Source organism: Stenella coeruleoalba (assembly GCF_951394435.1).
Source record: "Stenella coeruleoalba genome assembly, chromosome: 12".
NCBI lineage: Eukaryota > Metazoa > Chordata > Mammalia > Artiodactyla > Delphinidae > Stenella > Stenella coeruleoalba.
In genome coordinates, this window is record NC_137158.1 from 60219266 (window position 1) to 60232856 (window position 13591).

The 13591-nt window shown below is 37.0% G+C and overlaps 1 protein-coding gene across 3 annotated transcripts in view; it reads right to left on the reverse strand.

Moving 5' to 3' along the window:
• Positions 1–580: 580 nt before the first annotated feature.
• The window catches only part of MOXD1 (monooxygenase DBH like 1), an 89105-nt gene continuing 76094 nt past the window's right edge, over positions 581–13591 (reverse strand). For 2 of the 3 annotated variants that reach the window (XM_079939742.1, XM_079939744.1), the window contains exons 10-12: positions 12899–13041; positions 2593–2761; positions 581–2059 (exon numbers count right to left, since the gene is read on the reverse strand). In XM_079939742.1, the coding sequence (XP_079795868.1) occupies positions 1898–2059; positions 2593–2761; positions 12899–13041 (474 nt within the window). In that variant the 3' untranslated portion in view covers positions 581–1897. Of the gene's footprint in view, positions 2060–2592; positions 2762–12618; positions 12655–12898; positions 13042–13591 lie in introns of those variants that run through there. The other variant, XM_079939743.1, reaches the window with a different exon arrangement.

Genomic DNA, 13591 nt, shown 5'->3' on the forward strand with positions numbered 1-13591 from the left:
TAGCCTAGGAAACAGGTACTGTGACCTGATCCAGGGCAGCAGTTAAAAGCCTGGGCTGTTCAGGAAGGTCTGCTCAACTAAAGAGCAAACTAACTTAGAATATAATCAGAATCCTACCAAATATTCAACAGATAACCTATCCCAATTTCAAAGAAAGAGTCAATGCCTCAAAATTATATATATTCATGAGAATTCCTACCAGAAGAATGTCAGCTTTATTCTTAGCAACATTAAGTAGAAAAATAGATTCCCCTGGCTCCAAAGATTTGAGTTTCCAAAAGCTGTGTATCCTTTTCTAGCCGGTATGTGCACCTTCCTAACTAAGAACAATGAAAACAAATATAATATTACACAATTTCCAAAGGAAATCATTTTACTTTGATATCTCAGATTCAGAAATTCTGAAGTAAAAATAAACATGAAATTTCAAATAGGGAGTGTTTGAGATGATCATATTTCTTACATAAATATTTAGAAGGAAAATCATAGAATCTGATATAACACTTATGAAATAAAAAGAATTAAAGTTAACAATAAAATATTCCTCAAAAACATTACAAGTATTTCATTAGATGGACAAACTCTGAGAATCAAGAAGGAAAAACTCCGAAACATAATATTTATTTAAAAGACAATACAGTTTGTGTTGAAGACATTGTTTGCTAGGGAGAGATGGCTTAAAAATGGAATGGAAATTGCAACATTCTTAATTGATTGGACTGGCAAATCAAGCGGTATTGAACCACTTGATTCTCTCAAGGAGTACGCAAGATACCACACAAAAATTTAATTTTATTTAGTTTATTAATATGATCCAAACAGACTTAGTTTAAGAAATGAGCAAAAGACACAAAACAAGATTTGGCTAATCTATACTATACCAAGAGAACCAAAAAAGGTGACAAGATTTTCAGTTGGTGACAATTTTACGATGGAAAGTTAGTTTATTATCTAATATAAAAATACATCTACAAGAGCAACTGTGACTCAGATTGAGCCAGTATGCAACACGTGTGACACCCACCATGGTCAGGGAGGGACCTCACACCCTCCTCAGCTGCTTCACACTATCTGGCCTTTGCCCTGGAGCCCCACAAAACACCCCTCACAGCACAGAGTTTGCAGCCAATTACATTTTCTCCTCAGCCTACAATCAGTTATGTACCATTTCTATGTTTCCCATAACCTCTTTCTTTTTAGATAGTGACAGAGCTCAAGGAAAAAACTCACCTGGCCAGTGCTGAGCAGGGAAAGGGGAAAAAAAAGTACTTTGAGATGGATTCAGGGTAGTTTGGGACTCAGACTCAGAATGGGCACCATCAGAAAGCATTGAGGTCCGTGGGTAATGCACAGAAAAGGACAGAACCAGGTAACGCGGAAAGGTAGGAAGGACCACCGTTACATCTGGGAAGTCACACCAGAGAGCAATAAAGAGGACGACAACTGGAAGGGAGAGTACTTCCTTTTACACCTTTAAGATGAAAACATTAAAAAAAAAAAAAAAAGGAATATAGAAACCGAATCAACAATTTTAAAAAGTAAAATAACAAGGAGTATTTCAATAAAATGAAATACAGAAGGAGATAAAGAATTCTTTTACTTCCACTTGACTTTATCCATAGTTTTTAAGAGGTTATATTAAGTCAGGCCAGCTTTGCTCTATTTGGGGGTCGATACATTTTATCAGATGTTTCTGAGGAAAGGACGAGAACCCGACTGACATCTCTCAGGCAGCCTGGGAAGAGGGGGAGGGGAGGAAGGGAACATGTGAAAGGAAAGTCTCCAAGAGCTTCACCCTCACCCTTCACGCCCAAAGTGTCTTTAACCTGCACTTTCGGATCTCGGAAAACCATGGTGACGGAGCACAACCGGATTACGTGCTTAGCGGTGCACGTAATTACAAGCTCGCGGTGCTTAGTGTGCCGCCCAGAACCATGAAGCACAGGAGCAGCTCGAGAGACACACTTCCACGCAGAGAAGTGGAAGAAGCTCCACACATCAAAGGCTCCTCTTTATAGGGTCTTTCTATATCTGGAGGTAATGCTGTCATCCCTTGAATCTGCAAAGGAAAGAGCAGACATTGCCACTGAGTGTGTGATTTAAGAGCAGGACTGCGGCCAAGCTTGCTCAGCCTTTGCGCTTCTGCAGGGCTTAAAGGGGTGGCGGTATGGATGCTGAAGCTGTGCACCGTCCGGGTGTCGGAACCTTAAGGATTCCCAGCGAGGGGGCGAAGAGGGCCGGACACGCCCTTGGGAAAGAAGAGATAGAAAACACGCTCTGTCTTTTTTTGAAGCTCTCATCCCATTTTATTCCTTCTTCACCCCAACTTTAGTTTTAGAATAGATTGCCTTCTTCAAAGGAAGTGGAATCAGGAGTTTGGGGCCAATCTAAGTAATCACTGAATAAATTCGCAGACATATCAAAAGACAAGATTTGGCTAATCTATACTATACCAAGAGAACCAAAAAAGGTGACAAGAGCCGGACCACTGGGTTTACGGATATCTGTCTGTTCCTTTGATTGTACCTGTTGTGGATTCAGGTAAGATGTAACATCTGATTTCCCCGAAGATTAAAACAAAGTGGGGCTTACCGACCACTCTGCGTTGTCTGTCTTGGAACACCTCACGTTCACCGGCAGGTTAAGGACAATCTTATTGAAGGCAAGACCTTCCTTTTTAGTCCATTTAAACTTATTCATTGCATCCATGAAAGAAAGGTTTTTATACTGCTTGGGGCTTTTAATAATGAAAGGCCAGGTCCTGAATTTAAAATAAATAACCATAATTAGTCATATTCAGAACAAAAGCATTACATGTTTCCATCACTTTTCAACATTCTAAAATAGACTTCATACTTGTTCATTTTTACACACACAGATAACCTAATGCAAAGCACTGATGAACTCTTAAGCAGTTGCTAGAAGAAATACATATAAAATAAGGAGTCTTTAAAAAAAAAACAAAATTCCTCGGTTTAGTAACAGATGGGTATTACTTTTAAACAAATCGTTTTGGCTTAGAAAGCTTCCCCAGAGCCTCCTAATTCCTCACGTACTTGTTTTGGTTCCAGTTAACAATATAGCTGGTAAGCATTCAGTTCTGACGAGTATAATGCTAATGGTGTAATGAAGAAATGTACAGAATCTCAAAAGGTACTGAACAACGTTGGAAATTTCAATTCCATGATGTTGAAAAGCCTGACCGCTGCTGGCTGCCCTGTTTTAGCTTGCCTAAGTGACAAAAAGTTTTGAAAAATTTGAAATGGAACCAGTGTTTTTATTTTTTATTATTTTTATTTTTTTTTTTGGAACCAGTGTTTTTAATATTCCACTGAGAAAAAAATACTCTACAGATGATACCTTCTGCTTCTACTTGCTGCTCTAAAAAAACATATGTTAAATGTCCAAGAAAGAAGGACGAAATCACAGAAGAATGACATGACCAGCTTCAAGAGGTGCTCTTCAGGTGACGTCTTTCATTAAATATAAGTTTGATATTATTGATTCTTGAAAGAAGGAAAAGTGTAAGTGTTGGCATAGCTCAGAAATTTATATAAACTACTCCATGGACCTTCCAGGAGATTATCATGGGTAACCAGTAGGTATTTGGCTCCCCTGACACCCCAAGAGGAAGTTCCAGTGATTTTCAGTAATTAACAATGAATTAACCTCCAGCTGAGGAATCTCTATTTTTAATATTTGATCTTCACAATTTCTTCATTTAATTATGTCACTACCGACTCTCTCTCTTACACACATAACCTACTCAGGCACATTGAATATTATCTTTTTAATTAAATTAAACATCCTTTATTAATCTTTTACAGTTACGAAGATAAATTTTTCATGTTTAAAACAAAATCATTTCCTCTGTACTCTAATAAGACAATGAATAATACAATAGGTCATATATGAGAATCTTTATATTCTTTATTCCTAACCTTCTTTTTCCTTTAATTAAAGTCAATATATCTTTGTTGAGTTTTAAATGTACTATTTTGCACAGAGACCTTAAAGTACCATAGACAGCAATGACCATCATACTACATTAAACATATCTAGCAATGACCTTAGATCTATAACACTGTAAATTAAATACACTGTGAAGACCTGCAGAGATACAATCCAGAATTAGTATAAAATAAAACTTGTACATGTAAAAACTTGCATAAACTAAAAATCTGACTTGAAAGAGGACCATTATATTCACATACAATGTCCTTTTAAATACACTAAAAGCTTTATATTTCATTAAATATAAAATAACTTTAAATAAAATATTAAAAATCAAATTTACTTTTCAAAGAGCTAAGGTATTTGTCTTGAAAAAAGGAAAATCAACTTCATCACCAGGGAAATGCTGGGGGTTAGCGGGGTGGGAGTCGGGGGGTGTGGAGATCATCAGCCTGTAATCACCTAAAACACCACAAGGTGGCAATGGAATCTCTGCTAAAGCACTAAGGTGGACGAAGTGCCCTAAATTTTCCGCAGCCTTGCTGGTAAGAGTGAATAGTGTATTACATACGTAGATGAAATCTTAAAAAGTTTTACTGCTAAAACAAATTAGTAAACTAGTATCTGTTTGAGATTTCACAGTATAAAATGACAGAAGAGGTATAAACACATTTATTTACTTACTATAAATATATGGAAAAGGATGTAGGAAAGGGTAGACCCAATCAATCCTATGTTGGAGCTAGCATGACAGGCTGGGTGAGGAGAAGCACGTCACAACCTCCCTGACCTGGCATCTTGTCTCATTTTTATTGTCTCCTTTCCCTTCCTACTAAATTTGTTCAGGCTCCTACTCTGTAACATCACACCAACTAAGTTCCTAACGTTTCCAGCCTGTCCTACACCACACTTCCAGATTACCACTGGAGAAAAGAGAAGGAAAAGATAGAATGAGGAGAAATCCTGAAAAAGTAAATATTTATCCTGAGTATTTTTCCTTAAAAGACTAAGCTGTAAACCAGAAACAGGTAATGCTAAAGTAGCAAGTTCTTCTGCTCTCACTGGGACTGGGACTTAGTTATTAGAAACATTAGGAATGTTCTAGAAAGTAAAACAGTTACATTTCTGCACATCTGGGCAGTGTCCAAATGACTACCCAGATATACATATAAATAGAAGGGTATTATTTATATATCACTATAGTTGATAAAAAGGAAGGATTTAATATTGATGAGTAATTTTCCTGTGTAAGCTTAATTTAATTGACTAGTTGATTTAAAAATACACAAATATGGAATAAACTTAGACTATCCAAAATAATTTTGGAAAAAGAAAAAAATGACAAGTTTGGAGACTTACACGTTACACACTCTTATTTCAAGATTTACTATAAAACTATAGTAATAATCGAGTGTGGTATTATAGTAAAGCTAAACATGTACCACAATGAAACAGAACTCAGAGTCCAGAAATTGTCAGTATATGGTGAAATGATTTTCAGCAAACCTTCCAGAGTAATTATATAGGAAAAGGGTAGTTTTTTTCATCAAATGGTTCTGGTACAACTTGATATCTGTGTGAAATACAATGAACCTCAGCATATACAACACACAAAAAATTATTCAAAATGGATCATCAACCTAAAGCTAAAACTATAAAGTTTTTAGGAAAAAAAACAGGAGAAAATCTTCACAACCTTGGGCAGGCAGCAATTTCTTACGTGGGATATCAAAAGCACAAAACAAACCAAAAATGATAAAACAGACTTCAAAAAATACAGTTGAAAAAGTAAAATCAAGCCAGACTGGGAAAAATTATTTGCAAACGTATACCTGACAAAGATCTATATCCAAAGTATAAAGAACTCTTTAAAATTATGAAGGACTCTTACAACTCAATAATTTTTTAAAAAGTAACCCAATTAAATGGACAAGAACTTGAACCATTATGAAGGAACATATATAAATGACTAATAACCATGTGAAAAGAGGCTCTGTATCATGCGTCACGGGGAAATGGAAAATAAAACTACAATAAGATACCACTGCATGCACATTAAAATAGATAAAATTTAAAATCTGGAAAATACAAAATACATTGGGAAGATTGTTAAGCAGTAAGAGATCTTATTAATCTGGTGAGAATGTAAGAAGGTACGCTCTTCTGGAGAACATTTTGAGAGTCTTATGCAGTAAACATAAACTTAGTGTACAATCCAGGGATTCCACCACTAGGTGTTAACGCAGAAATTGAAAACATATGTCCATACAAGGATGAACACAATCATGTTCATAGCAGCTTTCTTCATAATAGCCACAAGCTGGAAAGAATCCAAATGTCTTTCAACTGGTGAATCGATAAATGAATTTGGGTATATACACACTGGAGAATACTACTCAGCAATAAAAAGGAAAGGACTGCTGCTACATACATACGTATATATTCATGTATATATATGAATCTCAGTATACATTCATCAGTGTAGATGAATCTCAGAAACATTGCAAGTTAAAGAAGCCAGGCACAAAATAGTATATACCATCTTATCCTATTTTCATAAAATCTAGAAAAGATCAAAGCCAATAGATAGTGACAAAGCAGTTTCCTGGTTTCCTGGAGCTTTGTGTGGAGGGGGGATTGTCTCCAGAGGTGTGAGAGAAGTTTTGGCGGTGATGAAAATGCTCTATATCTCATTTGTGATGTGGTTAAACAGGGGTACACATCTGAGAAAACTTTAGAACAGTATTACTTAACCATAGGGGCATTTTATTGTATGTATGTTCTACCTCAAGCAATTTGACTTAAAAAAAAATAAAAAACATAACAAACCAACAGAAAAGACACAGTATATACTTTACCAATCAAATTGCTACAGAAGGAAACCAGGAAATCTGACTTAACGAGGCACAACTCCTAATCCTCTGGACACTCCCTGAGCCAGTGAATGCTGGGAAGCACCCAGTAAAGCTGAATCTCCCTGATGGAAGCAAAAGCTTGAGAGCTGCAACAGATTTGACAGCATGATATAAGGCCTGGGACATTCCCTTATGGAAAGGCATTCAGCCCTAACCACTTAGTAAACATCCTCTAATAGATTTTTAATAAAATCTGAGGAAGGAATAACCCATGCATTGTGATATAGAGTCCCACCTCTACACACACAGCGCTTTACCCTCAAAATACAGAAAAGGAAGTACATAAAAACACATCACCCAAACTTCAAACTGTGGTGTGGAGAGAAAGAAGGCTCTCTCAGATTTGCTTGGAAGGTAGTAAAAATTCACCTATGTTTTACCAGAGCAAAGAGAAGTTTTAAACAGAACTGGCTCAGCGTAAGCAAGAAATGACAAACAACCATGCAAACTTAGGGTGAAAGGAAATTATATCACATTTCATATAAGGAGACAGAAAAAATCAACTCTAGAGGAAGATATAAATCAATTATACTGGAGAGAATTCCCTCAAGTGTTTCACGCTGTAAGTTTATTTAATAAGAACATGAATTCAATTAAACAAGAGCTCAAATACAAGATGATAAAACAACACAATGAGATGAAAAGAGGGATAGCAGACTAAAGGAAATAAACTTAAGACAAAAAAATTAGTACCAAATAAGTGAGAAAAAACAGAGAGCAGAAGAGCACTTCTGAAAAATTATGGGAAGAAGCTTGAGAAAAATCCCAAATAGATTAGAAAAAAGTCTGTAGATATAAGATAAAATTCCCTTGAAATGAAAAAAAAAGAAGTGAATATATGTACTGAAAGAACACTTTGTGTTTCGGGAAAATTTGATTCATATGCTCAACACTGAAATATGTTCAATTTAACTTATGAATTCTCCAGGTAGAGGAAGAATGAGCCCATTCATCCAAAGACATCTCCAAAGGGAGAAAAAACCCTAAGACCCCAAAATATTATATGCTGCCCAAATATAAATGCAGAAATTTTCAAATATAAAGGAACTCAGGGCACATGGAAGCCCTTCTTGATTAAGCAACTTGAGGACAAAACCCTGAGGAATCAAATTAAAGAACTCAGAAATGCAGACATCATATAAAGATTAGGGATTGTCACTGAATCTATAAAAGTTGCATTAAATATTGTGGAAATTATGTTTTAGAATTAAATGTGAAAATTTAAAATCTTGAGAATACAAAAATTCTAATATAAATAATACATATTTGGAGGTACAAAAGGGAGGTTGGGAGAAAATGTGAATGTCCTCATCTTTATGATCTAAAACTGAAACATGTTTTTTAAAAAAATGTGTTAATATCTTTTATGATCTATTTTCTCAACATTTGAGAGCTCCTTTATACAATATTATCTCTTGTAGTTAAAAACAATAGCAATGTTTATTTGTTCAACAGTTATTCAATTTTGATTTAGTTTCTTTTTCTTCTGATAAATTGAAACAAAATTAAATTTTAATATTTTTGTTTAAAGCAGTGCACAAATTATAATCTTTCTAATGCTACTCTATTCATCTTCATATCAATACCTACATAGAAAAATGTCTGTAATGACATTCCATTAATGTTAGTGTTGCTTATTTCTAACAGAATTTGGGGTGATTGCTTTCGTCCTCTTTTTTTTTTTCAATTTATTTATTTTTGGCTGCGTTGGGTCTTTGCTGTGCCTGGGCTTTCTCTAGTTGCGGTGAGCGAGGGCTACTCTTCGTTGAGGTGTGCGGGTTTCTCACTGCGCTGGCTTCTGTTGCTGTGGAGCATGGGCTCTAGGTGCGTGGGCTTCAGTAGTTGTGGCATGTGGGCTCACTAGTTGTGGCTCGCGGGCTCTAGAGTGTTGGCTCAGTAGTTGTGGTGCATGGGCTTAGTTGCTCCACAGCATGTGGGATCTTCCCGGACCAGGGCTCGAACCCCTGTCCCCTGCCCTGGCAGGTGGATTCTCAACCACCGCGCCACCAGGGAAGCCCCGTCCTCTTTTTTAAAACCTTTTTGCGCATTACCTAAACTCTATAATAAAGCCTGTGTGACTTTTACACCTTATCAACATAAAGTAATTTTTTTCCTGCAAAGAAAAATACAAACACCTCTCTTGATTTTTTTTTTTTAAGAAATAGAACAAATAAGGCAGGAACTTTCCATCACATAAACCTCACTGGAACCACACAGACAGTGGTGATGTATGGTGCAGCAGAGAATACAAATTTATCTGAGCTCATTGTCTACTCTGTTATCTGATCTTTGGGAGTTTTTTGTTTTTCCTTAAGTCTTGCCAGATCTGTAGGAGGCAGAGAAAAACTGCATCCCCCAAAACAGACAATTCCTGAGACAGGATGTACTTGTCTCTATCTTTCCACCAATGCATCCTTTAATCCTAGAATTGCTACAGAATGTTTAAAAAAAAACTGGACACCTAAATAGTCCTTATATTAAAAGCAAAAATAGGAGATTCTAGGTTATATGTTATATAATATCCCTGTTTAGTATTGTGTCCTAAAACCAAATTAGCGATATTCTTATAAGCAAAACAGAAAAAAAGCACTCAAACCATTTCTCTCTTTCTGATCTTTTCACCAGAACCTTGTTGGTTTGGCCTTTAATGATATTTATGTCAGTGTGATGACGAACTAGACTTGAAAGTCTGATTTAAAGTCCAAACATGTATTTTATAACAGAGGCTCTTTTTCACTCATATTTTTGAAGAATAACTATATTTAAACATGTAGTTAAATGGTTTTATGTGGGCAATAACATCTCAAAACTGGCCTTGTTCTTTGAAGCAACCCTCCCTGTCTTGAGAAGTGATGAAAACCCCAACTTCAATATTTCCTGAAGGAGACCAAACGTGCGGACACTGACAGAACTCGTTGGGACACAGGAGCTGAGTGTTTCAGAGACTTCACACAAGTTGAACACAAAAGAAAATAACTGGACCACAGAACACGTTTCATTCATCTTGTAAATACATGGTTTTGAATGTTCATCCAACATTCACTCCAACATTCTCTTGATTAGGAAAAGTTTCTAGTCAATACGTTAAAAATATTCTAAAGGGAAAAAAAACCTACTTAAGTCTTAGTAAGAAACAATATAATCTCAATATTTTAAAGACAAGACTACATCCTATTGTTTTTAGAATGATGTTTTATGTGCTGTTTTGATTTTTATTGATATTTTATTTACTTATTTGCAATGTAGTTATTGATTGTGAACAAAAAGGCACATATATCAGCAACCACAATACAAACCCCAGCTCCCCCATTTAGTATGTACTCTATGAGGTTGAACAGATTTTTAATCTCATAGCTTCCATTTCCTCCTCTAAGCTGGGATTGCAAATACTGCTCTACCTATTGGAATTGTGTGAAAATAAATTAAATGAACTCATGTATGTGAAAATACTTCATAACCTACAACCTAATTTACACCAGCATTTTGTTATTTGTATTTTAGTAGATACAGACTTATTGTCTACTGGTCATTGGGTTGTCTGGATAAGAACTCAGTAGAACATATCTATGACCAGCAGGTTTAATTTAAAAATAAAAGTGTTTTTAGTTCCTAATTTATAATCCCTATAAAATTTTGGAACAAAAAGGAGACCAGGGCTTCCCTGGTGGCACAGTGGTTGAGAGTCCGCCTGCCGATGCAGGGGACACGGGTTTGTGCCCCGGTCTGGGAAGATCCCACATGCCGTGGAGCGGCTGGGCCCCTAAGCCATGGCTGCTGAGCCTGCGCGTCCGGAGCCTGTGCTCCGCAACGGGAGAGGCCACAACAGTGAGAGGCCCGCGTACCACAAAAAAAGAAAAAAAAAGGAGACCATAATTATATGCTCCTTCAGATCTGCGTTTTACCACATCCTCATTAAGAGTTTATTTAACCTCTCCTTAAATACACCCCCTCAAAACTCTATGTGTATCTTTTGCCTAATTACATCAGTCCTTTTCATTTTGAAAAATCCTAATCATTAGAAAATACTTCCTTATATTAAAATAAAATCTACACTTCAAAAGTTCTACCAGCCACCCCAATTCTTTGTGGCACTACTAAGAATGGATAAAACCCTTTTAGTCTACATCAACCTTAATATTAATAATAATAATTAATTAATAATAGTTCTCCATTTCTTCTTCAAACATGTTTCCCTGCACCATTCACATATCCTTACTTTCCCTTTACTCTTCTCTTTCCCTCACCATCTCCCAGAGATGCAGTCAATCAACAAGTCCAGAGAGGGCTACCTTCAAAAGCTAACCTGATTGGAACCATTTCTCATAAACACTATTGGCACCATCCTGGTCCAAGGCACCCTCACCTCTCAACTGGACAATCGCAAGTGTCCAGGTAGATATGATTCTTTCCAGTCTTGCCCTCCTAGAGTCCCTTCTCAATGCAGTAGCTAAATTAACATTCATAAAACCCTATACCCTATAATAGCTTCTCTTCACACTTAAAACCCAAAGTCCTTATGTTGCCTGAAAAGTTCTACACTATATGGTCCCACTTGCTCTTAGACCTCATCACCTACTCTCTGCCAAATTTCACTCTGCTTCAGCCAAACTCACCTTCTTGCTGTTCTTTGAACATGCTAATCTCATATCCAACATCCATTATACTGGCTCTTCTCCCTGAAGAGTATACTTGCATATCTTTCTTTGACTGGCTCCTGATCGCTGAGGTCTCTGCTCAAACATCACCTCCTGCTATGGTCTGAATATCTGTGTTCCACCACCCTCCGAAATTCACATGTTGTAATCTTAATGTCCAGGGTGACATTATTAGGAGGTGGGGCCTTTGGGAGGCTCTGTCCTCATACATGGGATTAGTGCCCTTATAGAAGCAGCTTGAGAAAGCTCCCTTGACCCTCTGCCACATGAGGTCACTGTGAGAAGGTGGCTGTCTGTGAGGAAGTGGGTCCTCACCAGATGCTGAATCTGCCAGAATCTTGATCTTGGACTTCTCAGCCTCTGGAACAGTGACAGATACATTTTCTGTTGTTTATAAGCTACCCTGTCTATGGCAGTAATGAGTCCAAATGGACTAAGACACCTCCCAAGAGAAGCTCTCACCACCCTACTGAGAACAACTATACACTTCCTTCACTGTCTTGATTATTTTCATAACATCTTTTAATATCTGAAATTTTATATCATGTTGTTTATTTGCTTATTACCTCTTCCCCACTCTTGCACACAATCTCAAGGGAGCAGGAATGATATTTCTCTTGTTTATAATTTTATCCTAAGTCATTTCTATTATACGCAATTATGCACAAAGAGTTAACACAGAAGGCGTGAGACTGCCATCCTTAGGAACACCTGCTTGGAAGGCTGACCTTTGGCTGGCATCAGGGAACTTAAATAGCAAACAATTTCCTATAGGACATAAAACTTTCTCCAAATGATAAGAGTAACTTACTGTACCTAGACTGTCTGTACGAATGATGCTGTTTATGTTGAACACTTGCTTTCCTTCTGGGAGTCTGGAATCTTGGTATTTGCTAAGCAGAGGGCACCTATGTGACCAGCCCCCAATAGAAACTCTCAGCACTGAGTCTCTGATGAGCTTCTCCAGTTGACAACATTTCATATATGTTGTCATAATTTGACGTGGGTGGAATTAAGCACACTCTGTGTGACTCCACTAGGAGAGGTCTCTTGGAAGCTTGCATTTGGTTTCCTGTGGACTTTACCTCATGTGCCTTTTCCTTTTGTTCATTTTTCTTTATATTCTTTCACTGTAATAAATATTAGTCATGAGTACAACTATAAGCTGAATCCTTTAGGTCTTCCTAGAAAACTACTGAACCTAAGAGTAGTCTCAAGGACCCTGGACATAACAAGCAAGAAGGTCCCTTGGACTCCCCAATTGAAAATAATCAAATAGAACAGCACATTAAGGAATCCCATACCATGGTGATGAATCTACTCTGAAAATAAAGCCCATCCTTACCCCTACCACGAAATCCGTTTACTACTTACGTGACTGGCCTGTAGATCTCCTTAACACCAATGAACTGGAGTTGCTCCATAATGTCTGGGATACTCGCACATCGAGTCAGGTTAATTCGTGGGTAATAAAGAAGGTATGAGAGACACATTTCATTCCTGGTGCTTAATCCTCCCTGAAAATGGAGATACTTTATTTAGAAACGTATATGTTCCACCAACTCTGACACTTACAGAACACAAGCTGCAAATGTTATGCAGTTTCTTCCCGTATTGAAACGTCATAAACCTTAAAGCTGAAAAATCATCACTTAAAGGCCAATTGGGTTTTTCAAAAGATAGTGGCACAGTTAAAGATTAATAAAGTTATTTCCATCTCTTTAAAAGCTGCCTTTGTTAAATAACTTAATAATGTCCTCAAAGTTCAGAGTATGTGATGTAAACTTCTCACCACAGTGAACATTTCAGAGGATGTTCAGTAACAAGATACCGATCGGTCAGTGTGATGGAATCTTTGCCTGATTGCACTGAGTTTTCCATAATCTTGCTGTCATGTGTATAAACATCAGCAGCTGCATACCACAGGGGAGGCACAGTTCACAGTTTGAATCTAAGTAGTAAATTAGGTACTAATTAAAAAAGAAGAACGGCATCTGGAGTTGCTACAACAATGTCCAATTCTCAACCAAAAGTTATTAAACATGAAAAGAAACAGGAAACTATGAT